Genomic DNA, 20604 nt, shown 5'->3' with positions numbered 1-20604 from the left:
GAAAAGTGTTAATAGAAAATAAAAGAGAATTGACCAATGCACTCAATCACCTCAAGTTTGTTTTTACATTCAAATTCCTTCCAAGTTCATAAAACCCTCCTGAAGCTCTTGCCTGATTGGCTGCATGTAATGTATGGATGTAAGCTCTTGGTTGAAATGAATGGGATGCTATGTTATGAAGTCCATCTATAGACAGAGTGCAACTTAAAGAATACTAACCTTTGTATGTCTTTTCTTCAAAGTGTTTAACTCTTTCTGTTGCTTCTTTATTAGTTTAACATAGGTCTGAAAAGAGAAGCAGAGATCAGAGAGCTCATTATTTTAGTATGAATAAAAACATTAGTATTAATCCATCCATCCATTATCTACACTGCTTATCCATCAGGGTCGCAGGGGAAGCTGGAGCCAATCCCAGCTGACTTCAAAGGGTACAACCTGGACAGGTTGAGAGTCTATTGCAGGGTTAATGCAGAGACAAACAGCAATTTACACCCACATTCACAGCTCTGGGCAATTTTGAGTAGCAGGTTGACCTAATCTGCATGTCTCTGGACTGTGGGAGGAAACCAGAGCACCCAGAGGAAAACCACGCAGGTACGGAGAGAACATGCAAACTCCACACAAGAAAGGCCCCAGTCAGCCATGAGATTTGAACCCAGAACCTTCTTGCTGTGAGGCAACAATACAAACCACTGCATCGCTGTGCCACCTATTTTTATTATTAGTGTTATTATTATTATTACTACCTCACCTGGGACGGAGTCCACCAGGGGGCAAGGTATTGTTTCTGATTGGGTTTGTTTGTTTTTTTATTAATGATGCTACGGGAAAATGGCTGGACCAATCTTCGTGAAACTTTTAGGATAGATGGGCATTGGTCTCAAATAGAACCTCCACAATTTTGGGGGGGTCATCTCGTCAAGGTCAAGGATTTTGTGGCTACTGCCTCATATAGAGGCAGTAGCCACTATGTCATCATGCTGTAAGAATGTAAGAGTGTAACAATCACGCAGTACAGTGTGAGAGCAGTACGGTGTGTTCTGATTGGCTGAGAGCAGTAAGCAGTACAGTGTGTTCTGATTGGCTGAGAGCAGTAAGCAGTACAGTGTGTTCTGATTGGCTGAGAGCAGCAGAGAATCTCTATGCTAGGGCTGGCAGCAACAAGCTGCCTTAGCATTCTAGTACTCTTCTAAGGATTCTTGCCGAGCCCAGTAGTATGGTCTTCTGCATTCTATTTGCCTTAAGTCCAACATGGATATCTTCTAAATATCTCTCTAACCTGTCTGTATAGCTACCCAGTGCTCCTATAACAACTGAGGTGATGCCAACTCTTTTCATCTTCCAGAGGGTTTTTATTTCCAATGCTAGGTCACGATATTTGTTGACCTTTACCTCCTCTTTGAGGGTGATTCTACTGTCCCCTGGACATGCTACATCGATGATGTGACATGTCTTGTTGGTCTTATCTACCACGACTATATCAGGCCTGTTGTGAGGCATCTTTTTGTTAGTCTGGATGGTGACATCCCAGAGTATCTTTGCATTTGTGTTTTCCACAACTGCCTCTGGGCTATGTTCATTCCACTTATCACCACACTCAATTCCAAAATGTTTGCAGAAATCCCAATGGATACCCTTAGCCACATTGTTATGGCGGCATTTGTATTCCCCCTGAGCTAGTTTAGGGCATTCACTGAGAAGATGGCTCATGGTTTCATCACTCTTTCTGCACATCCTACAACTAGGATCCTCCTAAATCTTATCGATGTTTGTCTTTATAGCATTTGTTTGGCTTGACTGGCTCTGTGCCACTATAATCAAAGGTTCAGAGCTCTTTTTAAGATGGGCCTTTTCAAGCCACCCCCAGCTCTTGTCACTAACTTCCATCTCTCTGATGAACTGGCCATACAGCTTCTTGTCTTTCAGCTTATTCATCCGTTCATTATATCTTCTCTTCTTGAACTCTTTGCAATTCTCTTGGCAACTGCTCCAACCCCTTTGGGTTGCTGTGAGCAACCTTTCCTTGCTTCCCACTATGTAATTAGTAAGCCCAATTATAGGTAGATCTACACAATCCTCTACAGTGATAAGCCTTCTCCCACCATTCTTTCTAGGTAGGTTGCTATACTATCTCGTGGGTGGAATGCGCCGTTCATAGTGAGGTTCCTTTTTGTTTTTCTCTCAAGTGTCATTAGTTCTTCTTGCATCCAATCTAGGAAGCTTGCCGAGTATCTCAACAGCAGGATCGCCCAAGTATTAATCCCACAGACGACATTTCCACCGTCTATCTTGGACCATAGCAGCTTTCTCACGTACCGGAAGTACTCCTTTGTTAACCTCTTCTTCATTTCATCGTATTATTATTATTATTAGGGCCCGAGCCCTATGGGCGAAGGCCCTATTGTTCTTGTAAGAGTTCACTATTATTATTCTTCCGTCTTCTTCTTCTTCTTTATTTTTCTCCGCTGTTGGGCCATTTTCGGGGCGCTTGCCATGGGCGAAAACGCACGAAATTTGGCACCAGTTCCGAGAATTGCCACCGCTACTCAGAACCAAAAGCCCAAACTTGGCCGGGGCTCAGGGCCTCTATAGCGCCCCCTAAGTCGTTGTGATTTTTGTCTCCCGCATTAAGGTGCCTGGTTGCCATGTAGTTTGTAGTAGTGGCATGCCGTTTGGTACGCATATGTATCGCACTAAGCCGGACAAAAATGTAATGCCAATGCATTAGCCACGCCCAACAGGAAGTGAGGTAATTTCACTTTTGTGCGAAACGCATGGCCACGAAGACGGCGCAACTCCTCCTAGACCGTTCATAGGAATGTCACCAAAATTGATACACATCATCTACAGACATGGCTGACAAAAGTTACTAAATACGTTTCACGTAGCTTAAACCCTTCAGAATTTATACGTCAATCAATTTTCGATGCAAAATTTTACATGCTTAAAAATTCATAACAAATCTTCTTATTGCTCAAAACTGCTCATACTTCACACGCAAATCACTCATTGGGCTTCTGACATGTTACCCAATTTCTGTGATATTTCGCCACTGGGGGCGCTATTTTTGGGCAAAAATTCCAATCTTTCCTCAAATTTGGTCAAACTTCACGGCCACCCTCGTACTACCTCCCATGTCATGTATACCACATTTTGGGACTTTTCGTCCATGGGGGGCGCTGTTTTGGCCGACGCTGTTTCTCCAAAACGGGTTTTTGGTAAATAATTCCATAATGCTTTTCCTTCACACCACTACCTTGTGATAGTGCGTTGCTGTTGTAGACACTTATTTTTCCAACTCATAATCGCTCATGTACAGCACAGCGCCACCTACTGACATGGGAAAAACCAAAAAATTTATTCTTCAAAAATCTATATCTCAGCTTCTATTTACTCAATTGTCATCAAACTTCATAGACAAACTCTTCATAGCTCACCTGACATGTACGCCAAATTTTGTGCACTTTCGCCCCTGGGGGTGCTGGTTATGGCGGAAATGATATTGCAGCTTCTGATTTGTCAAACTTGGCAAGCAAACTCTTTACAAGACCCTTATTGGGGCGCTTCCCATGGTCGACAACGCACGAAATTTGGCTCCTTTTTCTTAGACTGCCACTGCTACTGAGAACCAGAAGCCCAGATCCAGGGGGGCCTCAGGGCCTCTATAGCGCCCCCTAACTCGTTGTGATTTTGGCCTCCCGCATTAAGGTGCCTGGTTGCCATGTAGTTTGTAGTAGTGGCATGCCATTTGGTGCGCATATGTATCTCACTAAGCCGGACAAAAATGTAATGCCAATGCATTAGCCACGCCCAACAGGAAGTGAGGTAATTTCACTTTTGTGCGAAATGCATGGCCACGAAGACGGCGCAACTCCTCCTAGACCGTTCATAGGAATGTCACCAACATTGATACACATCATCTACAGCCATGGCTGACAAAAGTTACTAAATATGTTTCATGTCGGATAAACCGTTCAGAAGTTATACGTCAATCAATTTTCGATGCAAAATTTTACATGCTTAAAAATTCATAACAAATCTTCTGATTGCTCAAAACTGCTCATACTTCACAAGCAAATCACTCATTGGTCTTCTGACATGCTACCCAATTTCTGTGATATTTCGCCACTGGGGGCGCTATTTTTGGGCAAAAAATCCAATCTTTCCTCAAATTTGGTCAAACTTCATGGCCACCCTCTTACTTTCCTCCCATGTCATGTATACCACATTTTGGGAATTTTCGTCCATGGGGGGTGCTGTTTTTGGCCGATGCAATTGCTCCAAAACGGGTTTTTGGTAAATAATTCCATAACGCTTTTCATTCACACCACTACCTTGTGATAGTACGTTGCTGTTGTAGACACTTATTTTTCCAACTCATAATCGCTCATGTACAGCATAGCGCCACCTACTGACATGGGAAAAACCAAAAATTTTATTCTTCAAAAATCTATATCTCATCTTCTATTTACTGAATCTTGATCAAACTTGATACGCACACTCTTAACAGGTCACCTGACATATCTCCCAAATTTTGTGACCTTTTGCCACTGGGGGTGCTGTTTTAAGGCAACAATTTATATCTCGGCTTCTGATTGGTCAAACTTGATCAAACTTGACACAACAACTCTTCATAGGTCCCTTGACATGTATACCAAATTTGGTGAACTTTCACCACTGGGGTCGCTCATTGCGCTGTAGCAGTTGCAGGAGAGGTGTTTACAATCATGAGGCACCAGGAGTATGTTGTTTTGGTTGCCTAAAACACACATGACATGTGGACCACTGGGGGCGCTCATTGCGCTGTATCAGTTGCAGGAGAGGTGTTTACAATCATGAGGCACCAGGAGTATGTTGTTTTGGTTGCCTTAAACACACTTGACTTGTGGGGAATGGGTTGGCAGTCGGGAGCAAGTGTTGTAGCGTTACATACAGACTAATAGATGTCTAACAGAAGACAATCCTATGTAGCTATAGCTTGGTGACTGATGAGGTAAATACATTAATTTGGTTGGGAAACCATGGCATAAAATTTTCTGTCCATGACAACATCTCAGCGCACCGTGTACTCTGTGTCCGATTCTGTGCTTTGTCGCCATTGTGGGAGTAATGTCTCTTGCCGAAGAAGCTGTGGAAGGTCTTTCGTGGGGACGCATGCCCCCGCCCCCCTTGGCCGCTGGCGCGAGGGCCCGTCGAGGCTGCTTGCGGCTTTAATTAGGGCCCGAGCCCTATGGGCGAAGGCCCTATTGTTCTTGTAAGAGTTCACTATTATTAGGGCCCGAGCCCTATAGGGCGAAGGCCCTATTGTTCTTGTAAGAGTTCACTATTATTAGGGCCCGAGCCCTATAGGCGAAGGCCCTATTGTTCTTGTAAGAGTTCACTATTATTATTCTTCCGTCTTCTTTATTTTTCTCCGCTGTTGGGCCATTTTCGGGGCGCTTGCCATGGGCGAAAACGCACGAAATTTGGCGCTAGTTCCGAGAATTGCCACCGCTACTCAGAACCAAAAGCCCAAACTTGGCCGGGGCTCAGGGCCTCTATAGCGCCCCCTAAGTCGTTGTGATTTTGGTCTCCCGCATTAAGGTGCCTGGTTGCCATATAGTTTGTAGTAGTGGCATGCCATTTGGTATGCATATGTATCTCACTAAGCCGGACAAAAATGTAATGCCAATGCATTAGCCACGCCCAACAGGAAGTGAGGTAATTTCACTTTTGTGCGAAATGCATGGCCACGAAGACGGCGCAACTCCTCCTAGACCGTTCATGGGAATGTCACCAAAATTGATACACATCATCTACAGACATGGCTGACAAAAGTTACTAAATACGTTTCACGTACGATAAACCGTTCAGAAGTTATACGTCAATCAATTTTCACTTCAAAATTTTACATGCTAAAAAAATCATAACAAATCTTCTAATTGGTCAACACTGCTCATACTTCACAGGCTAATCACTCATTGGGCTTCTGACATGTTACCCAATTTCTGTGATATTTCGCCACTGGGGGCGCTATTTTTGGGCAAAAAATCCAATCTTTCCTCAAATTTGGTCAAACTTCACGGCCACCCTCTTACTGCCTCCCATGTCATGTATACCACATTTTGGGAATTTTCGTCCATGGGGGGCGCTGTTTTTGGCCGACGCAATTGCTCCAAAACGGGTTTTTGGTAAATAATTCCATAATGCTTTTCCTTCACACCACTACCTTGTGATAGTACGTTGCTGTTGTAGACACTTATTTTTCCAACTCATAATCGCTCATGTACAGCATAGCGCCACCTACTGACATGGGAAAAACCAAAAAATTTATTCTTCAAAAATCTATATCTCATCTTCTATTTACTCAATTGTCATCAAACTTCATACGCAAACTCTTCATAGCTCACCTGACATGTACGCCAAATTTTGTGCACTTTCGCCCCTGGGGGTGCTGGTTACGGCAGAAATGATATTGCAGCTTCTGATTTGTCAAATTTGGCAAGCAAACTCTTTACAAGACCCTTATTGGGGCGCTTGCCATGGTCGACAACGCACGAAATTTGGCTCCTTTTTCTTAGACTGCCACCGCTACTGAGAACCAGAAGCCCAGATCCAGGCGGACCTCAGGGCCTCTATAGCGCCCCCTAAGTCGTTGTGATTTTGGCCTCCCGCATTAGGGTGCCTGGTTGCCATGTAGTTTGTAGTAGTGGCATGCCATTTGGTACGCATATGTATCTCACTAAGCCGGACAAAAATGTAATGCCAATGCATTAGCCACGCCCAACAGGAAGTGAGGTACTTTCACTTTTGTGCGAAATGCATGGCCACGACGACGGCACAACTCCTCCTAGACCGTTCATAGGAATGTCGCCAAAATTGATACACATCATCTACAGACATGGCTGACAAAAGTTACTCAATACGTTTCACGTAGCATAAACCCTTCAGAAGTTATACGTCAATCAATTTTCAATGCAAAATTTTACATGCTTAAAAATTCATAACAAATCTTCTAATTGCTCAAAACTGCTCATACTTCACACACAAATCACTCATTGGGCTTCTGACATGTTACCCCATTTCTGTGATATTTCGCCACTGGGGGCGCTATTTTTGGGCAAAAAATCCAATCTTTCCTCAAATTTTGTCAAACTTCACGGCCACCCTCTTACTACCTCCCATGTCATGTATACCACATTTTGGGAATTTTCGTCCATGGGGGGCGCTGTTTTTGGCCGACGCAATTGCTCCAAAACGGGTTTTTGGTAAATAATTCCATCATGCTTTTCCTTCACACCACTTCCTTGTGATAGTGCATTGCTGTTGTAGACACTTATTTCTCCAACTCATAATCGCTCATGTACAGCATCGCGCCACCTACTGACATGGGAAATACCAAAAAATTTATTCTTCAAAAATCTATATCTCATCTTCTATTTACTCAATTGTCATCAATCTTCATACGCAAACTCTTCATAGCTCACCTGACATGTACGCCAAATTTTGTGCACTTTCGCCCCTGGGGGTTATTATTATTATTTTTCTGTCGCATTTGACCTTATTTGAGGCATTTCCCCATGCACGAAAACTCATGAAATTTGATACACACATCAGTCATTGTAACCGCTTCTCAGCCACAGACGTTTGGCCCCGGGCGTGGCCCCGGGACTTCATAGCGCCCCCTTATTGAAACAAATCTCTTCAGAACCTATGGCCAGAACCTTACTCAGAACCCTTAGATCAGTACAAAAATGACATGAATCATGATAGTTGTCCTAGCAACACACACACACTGCAGACACAGGGAAGCTAAGATGACTTAAGATTACAGCGTGAGATGGAGATAAGGAGGAGACACATGTATAGTTTTGTACATATATAAATGTACATTTTCACACCACAGAAACACACACACACACACACACACACACACACATACTTTAGTGTTTGTCTGTCTGTCTCTCATCCGTCAAGCAGTCATGGCATTTGCAACATGCACATCACCTTTGAACATTTGATTAATATATGACATGTGACTGTTTTGTTGGGTGACGGAATGTCCTGGGTTGCGGAAGCACATGGGCGAGGGCCCGTCAAGGCCGCTAGCGGCTTTAATTATTATTATTATTATTATTCCATGTGGAAATCTAGAGCCAACCATAGAACAAATTGGATGGCCAAATTGCCAAACAGGAAGTGAGGGCATATCTCAGCATCACAGTATTTACACCAAACTTGTCACACATACTTAGCAACATGAACTAAAGATAAAAAACAGGCTGCAAGTTTATTTGTGAATTTGGAGGGCTACTGAAAACAGGAGGTTTGGCAAAATCTCAGTAACAGCTTCATATTTTGCCTTCAAATTTAGTATAAGTGATCATGATCCCAAAGACTTTGGTGTTTCCCCGTTGCTAAGGGGTGGGGCCTGAAAATGCTTGGCCCCCTTAATTGCTGCTTCCAGCTATGTTTATATATTCTTCTTCTTTAAATAAAAAAATAAAAATAAATAAATAAATAATTATAAGGGGGCACGGTGGTGTAGTGGTTAGCACTGTCACCTCACAGCAAGAAGGTTCTGGGTTTGAGCCCAGCGGCCAACAAGGGCCTTTCTGTGTGGAGTTTGCATGCTCTCCCCATGTCTGCGTGGGGGTGCTCCCCCCCCACAGCATGGGCGCAGATAGAGGGGGGGACGGGGGGGATTCGTCCCACCCAGATTTAAATTCACCTTGTTCGGTCCCCCCCACTTATAGGGAGGAAAAAACGTCTATGCTGTCTTTCTTTGCAAACCTCACGGAAAAATCAAAAGACTAATTACCATTCGGTTTATTGAGGTGCACAGCAGTACAGACGTAGTTGCAACTGCACAGACTGCACAGGTTGCGAGCTCGAGCTTGGTTGCTATGGTTACCCACAACAAGTTTGACAGGCATATCGGGGACAGCTCCTCCTAGTTCAGGACCCCAACACGGCATGATGAAGGGTGCCAAAAGGCAGAAAACGATTGCATCGTTTTTTCAAAAAAACAACGACTGTAAGTAAACTGTGCCTTACTTTATCATATCACCTTGCAATTTTTTGATAGTCTGTTCAAAGTAATGTCGTAGTGAAAGTAAAATCGTACGGAGTGATGCCTTTCTGGTAGCCTCCTTCTTTCGGTGGCAGCCTGTAGATACAGTGCTCAGAAGGCAGTTTTAATGTTTAATCTGGCGTTCCCTGCCATAATTTCAGCGAGCATATTGTTTCATAAGGAAACTTTGCGAAGAGTTGTTGACTGACTGCCGCTCACGCAACACACAGGCATAGTTAGAAAGTCAGTATGCACTGGTTTACACTTTACACACACACACGTAGCCCAGCCTCTCGCTATGTTTAACAGTTGGAACTTAGTGGTTTTAAAACTAGTTTTGCAATTTCTGTGCGTGATGATAATGTGTAAACTTTGGATTTCCATAGGCTATATTAAAATGTTATCATTGTCCTGGCCTGCAGGTAGTTCCTGGTGATGGCAGTGAGGGAGGTGAAATAACATGTATACACACTACCGTTCAAAAGTTTGGGGTCACCCAGACAATTTTGTGTTTTCCATGAAAAGTCACACTTTTATTTACCACCATAAGTTGTAAAATGAATAGAAAATATAGTCAAGACATTTTTCTGGCCATTTTGAGCATTTAATCGACCCCACAAATGTGATGCTCCAGAAACTCAATCTGCTCAAAGGAAGGTCAGTTTTATAGCTTCTCTAAAGAGCTAAACTGTTTTCAGCTGTGCTAACATGATTGTACAAGGGTTTTCTAATCATCCATTAGCCTTCTGAGGCAATGAGCAAACACATTGTACCATTAGAACACTGGAGTGAGAGTTGCTGGAAATGGGCCTCTATACACCTATGGAGATATTGCACCAAAAACCAGACATTTGCAGCTAGAATAGTCATTTACCACATTAGCAATGTATAGAGTGTATTTCTGATTAGTTTAAAGTGATCTTCATTGAAAAGAACAGTGCTTTTCTTTCAAAAATAAGGACATTTCAAAGTGACCCCAAACTTTTGAACGGTAGTATATATATATATATATATATATATATATATATATATATATATATATACACACACACACACACATACATGCATACACAAAATGGAATCATTTGCTGACAGCTCAGTCCCCCCCAGTTCAAAAATCCTATCTGCGCCCCTGCCCCACAGTCCAAAAATATGCAGGTTAGGCTAATTGGTGACTCTAAATTGACCGTAGGTGTGAATGTGAGTGTGAATGGTTGTTTGTCTCTATGTGTCAGCCCTACGATGACCTGGCAACTTGTCCAGGGTGTACCCCACCTCTCGCCCATAGTCAGCTGGGATAGGCTCCAGCTCGCCTGTGACCCTGCACAGGATAAGTGGTTACAGATGATGGATAATAATAATAATAATAATAATAATAATAATAATAATAATAATGTACATATTCACAACAAAGAGCCCTAGCAGTAAATTTCACTTTCATCTGTTTCGCTAAGGGGTGGGGCCTGAAAGTGCTTGGCCCCCTTAATTGCTGCTTCCAGCTATATTTATATAGATCCTTCTTCTTCTTTTAATAATAATAATAATAATAATAATAATAATATTCACAACAAAGAGCCCAAGCAGTAAGTTTCACCTTCATCTGTTTCAGGTCCTCAATGGTCACCTGGTTCACCAGAGCAGAATCTGTGAGGAGATATCAAAATATACAGCATGTCATACAGCAGCAACAGAAAAACTTTATTTCCAACATAAACTGTCACTTGCAACATTATGCTGCAGTTCAAATTCCAATGAAAATGATAAAAGAAGTGCAAAATTGTAGCTCCACTACAAATAAGTGTTTTTATTTCACCAGCTTATTTGTAATACCATTTTTAAATAATTAAATGCTTCTCTGGATTAAACGGGGATATTCTTATTGTCTGAACAGCACAACACCAGATGACACTAAAGGCATGTTTCTGTTACCATTTGATTAAATTGTATGAAATTGTACCATGTGAGTGGCCCTTATTTTGGTAAGTAAGAGGTCTGTACTGATCTGTCTCACCTTTCTTGGTTTCAGAGCTGTTGTTCTGAGTGGTGCTGTAGGTCTGACCCATGTCTGCGCTGGTCTGAGGCGTCACGCTCGCCTTCACCTGATTCACTTTGCCCTTCTTATCATTCTTGGACATTTCATTTGGCACATCTGCAATGTCACTCTGCATCAAGACAACATGATTTAGACCTACAGACAGGCTTCGGTGACCTCAATGCACAGACAGCAGCATCAAAAAACGTAGTCAGGTAAAGTGTGTGTATGAGCAATGAGCATACCGTTTCAATACCAAGAGCTCTCATCTGATCTGCTCTCTTCTCTGCTATGGAAAGGAACTTCTTTGGGTCTGAGAGAGCATCCACAATAGCTAGAAACAGGACAGTCACAGGGTATACACTGAGGTGAGCAACAAAATAGCACAATATTTTCAAATATAAGAAGTCTTTATGTGTCACATATACATTATATCATAGTAAAATTCTTTTCTTATCCCAGTTTGTTAGGAAGTTGGGGTCAGAGTGCACGATCAACCATGATGGAGCGCCCCTGGAGCAGAGAGGGTTAAGGGCCTCGCTTAAGGGCCCAGCACTGGGGAAGCCATGGCCTAAAGTTTAGAGAAGCAGCTTTGAGACCAAAAGGTTGCTGGTTTGATTCCCTAGAACAGCAGGAATGGCTCAAGTGCCCTTGAGCAAGGCACCTAAACCCCCAACTGCTCCCCAGGCTGCTCTGGGTATGATGTATGTTGCTCTGGATAAGAGTGTCTGCTAAATGCCTGGACTGTAATGTAATGCTGGGCTGGAACTCCTGGCCTTCAGATCAGTAACCCAGACCCTTAACTGTTGAGCCATATTTGCTTGTTGCAGCTACTTTTTTTTTTAAACCTCCACCAGCTTTGTTGGACGAGGTTATGTTTTCATCTCCATTTGTTTGTTTGTCTGTTCCCAACATAACTCAAAAAGTCGTGAACAGATTTTGATCAAATTTGGTGTACAGTCTTAGTATTATCCTAGGTTCAAGTGATTTGATTTTGATGTTGATAACATGTGGCCTGGTGGAGGTATATACTCTACCATGTGCCCTTCTAGTTTTACCAGTTTAAGATTATGGTGATTTTATATATACATGCCTCTAAAACTGCCTTGCACTCTTTGGACTCTATCATTCTGCTCCATGTTTCATAACTATGGCTGGACACTCATCACTGCAGTTTACACAGACTCTCTGGTTGGCCTCCACTGTCAGCACATAGGCAGCTTCATTGGTATAGTTTCATATACAAAGTAATTATTAGCTCATCCGGCTGACAGGCGATGAGCTTATGCCATCGTGTGTTGTCTGTCATCCATCCGGCGTCGTCCACATTTCACGAAAATCACTTCTTCTCCCTCAATTCTTCACCGATTTTTATTCTTTCTGGCATGAAGGTAGGGGTACCTAGGGTGCATATAACTTCTACCCAGATTTGCTTAATTACAATTATTAATGAAGTTATGGACTAATTAAGCCTTAATGAGCAGTTCAACAAAAATTTCTTCTTCCTGGTCAATTCCTCACCATTTTGGATTCTTTCTGGCAAATAGGTTGGTATTCCTAGGGTGTATATAGCTTATGGCTTGTATATAGTGTATATAGCTTGCAACATTTATTGCACAAGGTGGCCCACTTTAGATTATTCCTTCTGGACTAGATGGGGCTGGAGTGAACTACACTGTCACTGACGGTCTTGTTGGTATGTTACCATCATACCTATCTGTTTTCTCACAGTCAGCCAAGAACTGATATAATCTCAGGTCTAATAATTTCATTTTCTTTAATATACCCACTATAAAATCTGAATTTGGCAAGGTAGCCTCCCACTATAACACACCTTCATCCTGGAAGCAGCGCTGTAGTCGAGTCACTAAACCTCGAGTCCGAGTCCAGTCTCGAGTCCCCAGTGTTCAAGTCCGAGTCAAGTCCAAGCCATTAAAAAAATTTCGAGTTGAGTCTGAGTCGAGTCCGAGAACAAGACTCCAACTGCACCATTTGACGGTGGCTGTTTTAGCAGCATTAACATTAGTTTGTTCCTGAACATGACGTATGAACAGGTGACTGTGCATTCTCTTTGTCAGGGAATGTGAAATATTCTGTCAGAGATGGTTGGGAGACGGATGTGCAGAAGGTGTGTTTATGAATACAAGTGAAGACAGGAAAACAATCCAGAACAGCAGGCAAAATTGTAAAACAGTGAAACAGGCAATACGTCGAGCGAGACACAAACAGGCTCTCGTAGACTCGGCAGAATCAAAAACAAGAAACAGGAAATCAGGGATCAGGAAACCAAACAAGTAAATAAGGCTCGGCAATGTGTCAGCAATGCAATTCAATACTTCGCAAAGTAAGTGTGTTTTCACAGTTTTTATATAGGCGTGCTGATTGCACCTTAACCCTGTGCAGGTGCAAGTTGTTTATGGCATGCGCACTGTCTGGAGTGCACCCGAGAGTCTATTTGATGCAAGCGCTAAGGCATGCAGGTTTGCACAAAATTAGTACAAAAATTAATGTAGATGTAAATATCTTATGCCAAATTATTATGGCATGTTATAAAAAATAAAGAACAAAATCTGAGTCCTCGTCTCCAATTTATGAGTCCGAATGCAGTTAATGCATAAGTCCGAGTCCAAGTCCGAGTCATTCGTGCTCAAGTCCAAGTCGAGTCACGAATCCTTAAAATTAGGGCACGAGTCAGACTCAAATACTACAAGCCTGGCTGGAACTCACTTCAAAATCAGTCAAACTTCATTCATTCATTCATTCATTCTGCTTTCTGATTTTAAAGATTGTGTTGGAAATCTTTTAAGTTACCACTATGAATGCTTTTAGATTGTTTTTCGACACACACCTCATTGTTTTATTTATTTGTCTTACTGCTTCTTTGTATCTGTTTTATGTCTTATGTTGTACGTTTTAGTTTTAAACTTGAGGCTGCCATTTTTTGGTCAGGGCTGATTTGGAAAAAAATCTTTGTCTCGATGTGACTACACTGGTTAAATAAAGTATAAAAAAATATTGCTGTGGGTTTATTTTCTGAGAGCATGTGTTAAAAATAAGTAAATAAATCAATTCTAGTGACAAAAGAGAAATGAGCAAATTGAAAAACTTATCTAAAAATGAACAAAAATGAATCTCTGCTCTAATGTCAGTGATATTTATTGTTGTTATTGGGGTTTATTGTCTCCTCTTGTCCTCAGCCAGCACCTTCATGAATAAACTGTGCTCTTTATTAGAGCCTGAGTGCTGGACCAGCAGCACAAAGGCTCCAGGTGAAAGAGAGAAAATAAGCACGAGCACACAATCACACGCTCAACAAGCCTCTCACAGCACACAGCAGAGGAAGAGGACTCACTTGCCATTCAGCACATGCTAATCAAACGCACATATTCATGCATTTTATTAAAACATCTCAAAGGAGAAGCGAGATCATGAACCTCCAGAACCCAACCTACTCCTAGCTCTGCTGTTGGCTGAAACAACAAAGAGGAAAATCCAAGCATGGGCTATGCACAATAGTTTCTATTCTCTTTGGGCTTTTAAAAGGCAAATTAATGGCTGATTCCATCATTTTACAAGTGGTATAGTCTAAAGCGTGCCCTCTAAAGCTCAATACACAACAGCGAAATCAGTAAATAACTTAATAATCAGAAAAATATAAAACTCATATCAAATATTATGTTTGTTCAGAATTTTTTTGAGTGAAATGCCCTAGTGTTCATTCATCTCATCTCATTATCTCTAGCGGCTTTATCCTGTTCTACAGGGTCGCAGGCAAGCTGGAGCCTATCCCAGCTGACTACAGGCGAAAGGCGGGGTACACCCTGGACAAGTCGCCAGGTCATCACAGGGCTGACACATAGACACAGACAACCATTCACACTCACATTCACACCTATGGTCAATTTAGAGTCACCAGTTAACCTAACCTGCATGTCTTTGGACTGTGGGGGAAACCGGAGCACCCGGAGGAAACCCACGCGGACACGGGGAGAACATGCAAACTCCGCACAGAAAGGCCCTCGCCGGCCACGGGGCTTGAACCCGGACCTTCTTGCTGTGAGGCGACAGTGCTAACCACTACACCACTTTTTTTCTGGCCACTCCTCCATAAAGCCCCGCTCTGTGGAGTGTACAGCTTAAAGTGGTCCTATGGACAGATACTTCCATCTTCACTGTGGCTCTTTGCAGCTCCTTCAGTGTTATCTTTGGTGTATTTGTTGCATCTCTGATTAATTGCCCTCCTTGCCTGGTCTGTGAGTTTTGGTGGGCGGCCTTCTCTTGTCAGGTTTGTAGTGGTGCCATATTCTTTCCATTTTGCTATAATGGATTTAATGGTGTTCCCTGGGATATTTTTTATAACCCAACCCTGATCTATACTTCTCCACAACTTTGTCTCTGACCTGTTTGGATGCTCCTTGGTTTTCATGTTGCTTGCTTAGTAGTGTAGCAGAGTCAAGGTCCTTCCAGAACAGGCTGATTTATAGAGATGTCATGTGACAGATCATGTGACACTTTGCACACAGGTGGATCTTAATTAACTAAGTAATTGACTTTTGAAGTGAATTGGTTGGACCAGCTTTTATTTAGGGGTTTCATACGAAAGGGGGTGAATACCTATGCACACTCCAGATTTCTGGGTTTTTTTTCATCTTAATTATTGTTTGTGTCACAATAAAACACCAATTTGCACCTTTAAAGTGGTAGGCATGTTGTGTAAATCAAATGGTGCTAACCGTCCAAAAATCCATTTTACAGTGGTGCTTGAAAGTTTGTGAACCCTTTAGAATTTTCTATATTTCTGCATAAATATGACCGAAAACATCATCAGATTTTCACACAAGTCCTAAAAGTAGATAAAGAGAACCCACTTAAACAAATGAGGCAAAAATATTATACTTGGTAATTTATTTATTGAGGAAAATGATCCAATATTACATATCTGTGAGTGGCAAAAGTATGTGAACCTTTGCTTTCAGTATCTGGTGTGACCCCCTTGTGCAGCAATAACTGCAACTAAACGTTTGCGGTAACTGTTGATCAGTCCTGCACACCGGCTTGGAGGAATTTTAGTCCATTCCTCCGTACAGAACAGCTTCAACTCTGGGATGTTGGTGGGTTTCCTCACATGAACTGCTCGCTTCAGGTCCTTCCACAATATTTTGATTGGATTAAGGTCAGGACTTTGACTTGGCCATTCCAAAACATTAACTTTATTCTTCTTTAACCATTCTTTGGTAGAACGACTTGTGTGCTTAGGGTCGTTGTCTTGCTGCATGACCCACCTTCTCTTGAGATGGACAGATGTCCTGACATTTTCCTTTAGAATTCGCTGCTATAATTCAGAATTCATTGTTCCAGCAATGATGGCAAGCTGTCCTGGCCCAGATGCAGCAAAACAGGCCCAAACCATGATACTACCACCACCATGTTTCACAGATGGGATAAGGTTCTTATGCTGGAATGCAGTGTTTTTCCTTTCTCCAAACATAACGCTTCTCATTTAAACCAAAAAGTTCTATTTTGGTCTCATCTGTCCACAAAACATTTTCAATAGCCTTCTGGCTTGTCCACGTGATCTTTAGCAAACTACAGATGAGCAGCAATGTTCTTTTTGGAGAGCAGTGACTTTCTCCTTGCAACCCTGCCATGCACACCATTGTTGTTCAGTGTTCTCCTGATGGTGGACTCATGAACATTAACATTAGCCAATGTGAGAGAGGCCTTCAGTTGCTTAGAAGTTACCCTGGGGTCCTTTGTGACCTCGCCGACTATTACATGCCTTGCTCTTGGAGTGATCTTTGTTGGTCGACCACTCCTGGGGAGGGTAACAGTGGTCTTGAATTTCCTCCATTTGTTCACAATGTGTCTGACTGTGGATGGGTGGAGTCCAAACTCTTTAGAGATGGTTTTGTAACCTTTTCCAGCCTGATGAGCATCAACAACGTTTTTTCTGAGGTCCTCAGAAATCTCCTTTGTTTGTGGCATGATACACTTCCACAAACATGTGTTGTGAAGATCAGATGTTGATAGATCCCTGTTCTTTAAATAAAACAGGGTGCCTACTCACACCTGATTGTCATCCCACTGATTGAAAACACCTGACTCTAATTTCACCTTCAAATTAACTGCTAATCCTAGGGGTTCACATACTTTTGCCACTCACAGAAATGTAATATTGGATCATTTTCCTCAATAAGTAAATGACCAAGTATAATAGTTTTTGTCTCATTTGTTTAAGTGGGTTCTCTTTATCTACTTTTAGGACTTGTGTGGAAATCTGATGATGTTTTCGGTCATATTTATGCAGAAATATAGAAAATTCTAAAGGGTTCACAAACTTTCAAGAACCACTGTAATTCCAGCTTGTAATGCAACAAAACAGGACAAACACCAAGGGGGATGAATACTTTTCCAAGACAGTGTACACATCTACAGATTATTCACTGAAGTGAGGGTGAGTGTTGAGGTAATCTGCTGCATTGTGGAGACACAGTAGTAATGGTAGGACTGTTTTAGCCACCACAGAACTTTAGGTTCAGATTTAGGATCACAGAATGAGAAACAGAGCCAGACAGCACCGTCTCAAATACGATCACGAGCAATCAGCTCTACCTGTGCCTTGGACTATTTAAGGAGGGCTCTCTGCTCAGTCTTGAGTCAACTTTGCTCAGCGTTGGTGTGAAATGTTCAGCCAGTAAATGCTGGTGAAGCTCTTGGGCATATCTTGGTATTTTCTCTTGCCAGCTCTTGAGCTTTCCAAGTTCCCAGTGTAAGTATGTCGAAATAAAAAAAAAAGTAAAAGTATATTATTCTTAAGTCTTGGCCTGCACCTTTAGCAGCCTTAAGTTCTTCGTTTATCTAAAAAACTACCTTTGGTTTGCTCTGTTTTTGGGTCTGTCTCTGTAGATGGATCACTAAGTTGAGTTCTTGCCTGGTTCCTATAGACTATGGTTTAAACCCTCCCTGTTTATAATTAAAGCAATATCTGAGTGGCAGCCCTTTACTGGTCATGTGTTTGGTACAAGCTGACAGCAGACTATGTACAGTACACATGCTACTGCACTTGCACTCTGTAAGAAGGGAAACTCATTCTGAAACACGGCTTCCTGCTAATCTCCCTGACGCATTTCACACCTACTACAAAACTTTGAATTGTCCTTAATATCATCATACTTGGAGTGTTTTTTTTTTTAAAGAGGGACACCTGAGTGTATTTAGTTAAAACATGAAATAATGTGCAACTATGCACATCTGTTTTCTCAATTTATGTCTTACACGTTCACTGACAAAATTCTACCAGAGCGTCAGCGACGCAGTAGCTCACACAGCCGTACCATGAGAAACCAGACTGGTGTATAATTAGCTAAGTTGTTCTTCATGAGAACAATTAGAACAATCTGATCTTCCAAACAAAACAATCAGAACCAAAAACCATTAAAGGTCCCATGGCATGAAATTTTCACTTTCTGAGGTTTTTTAACGTTAAAATGAGTTCCTCTGACCTTCTTAAGTCACCCCAGTGGCTAGAAATTTCATAATGTGTAAACCAAACTATGCCCAACATTTGAGAATGGCGCGTCAAAACGGCGCGTTGATAAGCTCTTGCCTTTACTACGTCAGCAAGGGAGATGATCCCCACGCCCCCCCTCTGGATTCCCACCCACTGTATGGATTGCCCCGCCCAGTTGTAGTGAGGAGACCATAGAGGACACAACAACATGGCATCACCTAAGCGAGCGAAACATGGAAATTGCGCTGTACATGGATGTGACAACACAGAAAAGAGTCTGTTTTTACTGCCGACGGGAGAGCCCCTGAAGACGCAGTGGCTTAATTTTATTTACTCCAATAATACACCGTCGAGTCTCCCTAAGACAGTGTATGTTTGTCGGAAGCATTTTCCTGACGAATGTTTCCACAACTTGGGACAGTACAGGGCAGGTTTTGCACATCAACTGTCACTGAAGCCTGGGTCCGTACCAAGCATCCCTGCCGCATCAGCCACAAACACCGAACAAGTAAGTGTATAACTGTTAAGTCGTTTTGCCGTGTTTTAAAATCGGTGCGTTAGCCTTGCAATGGCTACATTAGCTGTGCAGCTAACCGCTTCCTGCAGTTAGCCAGGTACTCTGCGCTACAAAACCAAAAAGCATGCAGCATGCTCTGTTATAATAGCCAATCAAAACAGTTTTTACAAAGACACCCACATTCTTTTTTTAAGTCACTCGTTCATTTTATTTGTTTGTTTGTTCAGTAAAAACCCAAACATTTGTTGAATTTATTTTATTTCCTCGCGTCGCACCTTAATGACGTCAGCGCGCGGTATTTTTCCCTTCGCGGTTTGTTCCTTCTCTCGCCATAGTAAGACACCCACATCCGCTTGTTCTGACCCACTGGAGGTAGCGTCACAGTGCTGTTAGCCAATCAGAGGTAACACGTTTACATGACATGAATATTAATGATAAGAGCTGAAATCCTGTCGCTCTCCCGCCACCCGCTCCTCCACCAAACTAGAACAGCCTGAAACAGGAGAACCACAGCATTTTTTTCACCAAAACCGGCTCACAGGGCATTCATTCATACTAGAGCCCACCGCACAATTAATGAAAAAATTATGCCATGGGACCTTTAAAAACTCAGGGAGGAGTAGCAATTTTCCTGAAAGTTCATTAACCAGCGTAATTAGCAACTGTACTCTGTAAAGGGAGTAACTTTTGTGCAGATGCTGAGGATGTGGGTGGGGCATAGACAGGGATGAGACAAGGAACTGTTTTCCTGCATTTATTTGCTCCTGCAGAAGACAATACAACACAATGAATTGCCTTCTGGTCTTTTTCTCTGCACCTCTGCTCCGTCAGCAGGCGTTACGGCACTGTGAGGGGAAGATGGGGGAGCTATGGAAACCCAAGAGGTACAGAAAAGGTGATGGCCAAAAAGTACTTTCCATCGGAAATGTAAATTAAAATAACAGTAAATGAAAATAATTCACTGAGATAAAATTCACAAATAGTCAATAGAATAATTAAATGATTAATAAAATTTCACAAATACAAATTGAAAACAACTAGATAGAACTCGACACCAACGGCATCGATGGGGATGCCTCCGCCCGGTAGACTACACGCCTTAAGTTGTGATTTGGGGATGGATATTTGACCTCACAGTAATTGTGACCTGGTGAAATTACTTGTATCAGCCTTGGAGACATTGTGTTAACAAGGTTTTCGGACAGACATTTGACCTCACAGTGACCTTGACCTTAGACCTTTTGATCTCAAAATCTAATCAGTTTATCTTTATCCCCAAATGCACAAATGGTGAAAGTTTGGTGAAATTCCTTTCATCTGCCTTGGAGATATCGTGTTCACAAGGTTTTCGGAAAAGACATTTGACCTCACAGTGACCTTGACCTTAGACTTTTTGATCTCAAAATCTAATCAGTTCATGTTTGTCCCAAAGCACACAAATGGTGAAAGTTTGGTGAAATTCCTTTCATTAGCCTTTGAGATATCGCGTTCAC

The 20604-nt window shown here is 42.2% G+C and overlaps 1 protein-coding gene across 4 annotated transcripts in view; it reads right to left on the bottom strand.

The window, feature by feature from the left end:
• LOC132883771 (1-phosphatidylinositol 4,5-bisphosphate phosphodiesterase beta-4-like) overlaps positions 1 to 20604 on the bottom strand; it is a 258886-nt gene that overhangs the window by 37993 nt on the left and 200289 nt on the right. For all 4 annotated transcript variants that reach the window (XM_060917766.1, XM_060917768.1, XM_060917767.1 and 1 more), the window contains 4 exons: positions 11330 to 11418; positions 11064 to 11214; positions 10647 to 10696; positions 220 to 285 (listed from right to left, as the gene is read on the bottom strand). In XM_060917766.1, the coding sequence (XP_060773749.1) occupies positions 220 to 285; positions 10647 to 10696; positions 11064 to 11214; positions 11330 to 11418 (356 nt within the window). The remainder of the gene's footprint in view (positions 1 to 219; positions 286 to 10646; positions 10697 to 11063; positions 11215 to 11329; positions 11419 to 20604) is intronic.

Source organism: Neoarius graeffei, chromosome 3, assembly GCF_027579695.1.
Source record: "Neoarius graeffei isolate fNeoGra1 chromosome 3, fNeoGra1.pri, whole genome shotgun sequence".
Lineage (NCBI taxonomy): Eukaryota > Metazoa > Chordata > Actinopteri > Siluriformes > Ariidae > Neoarius > Neoarius graeffei.
This window is presented reverse-complemented; position numbering and strand designations above follow the sequence as displayed.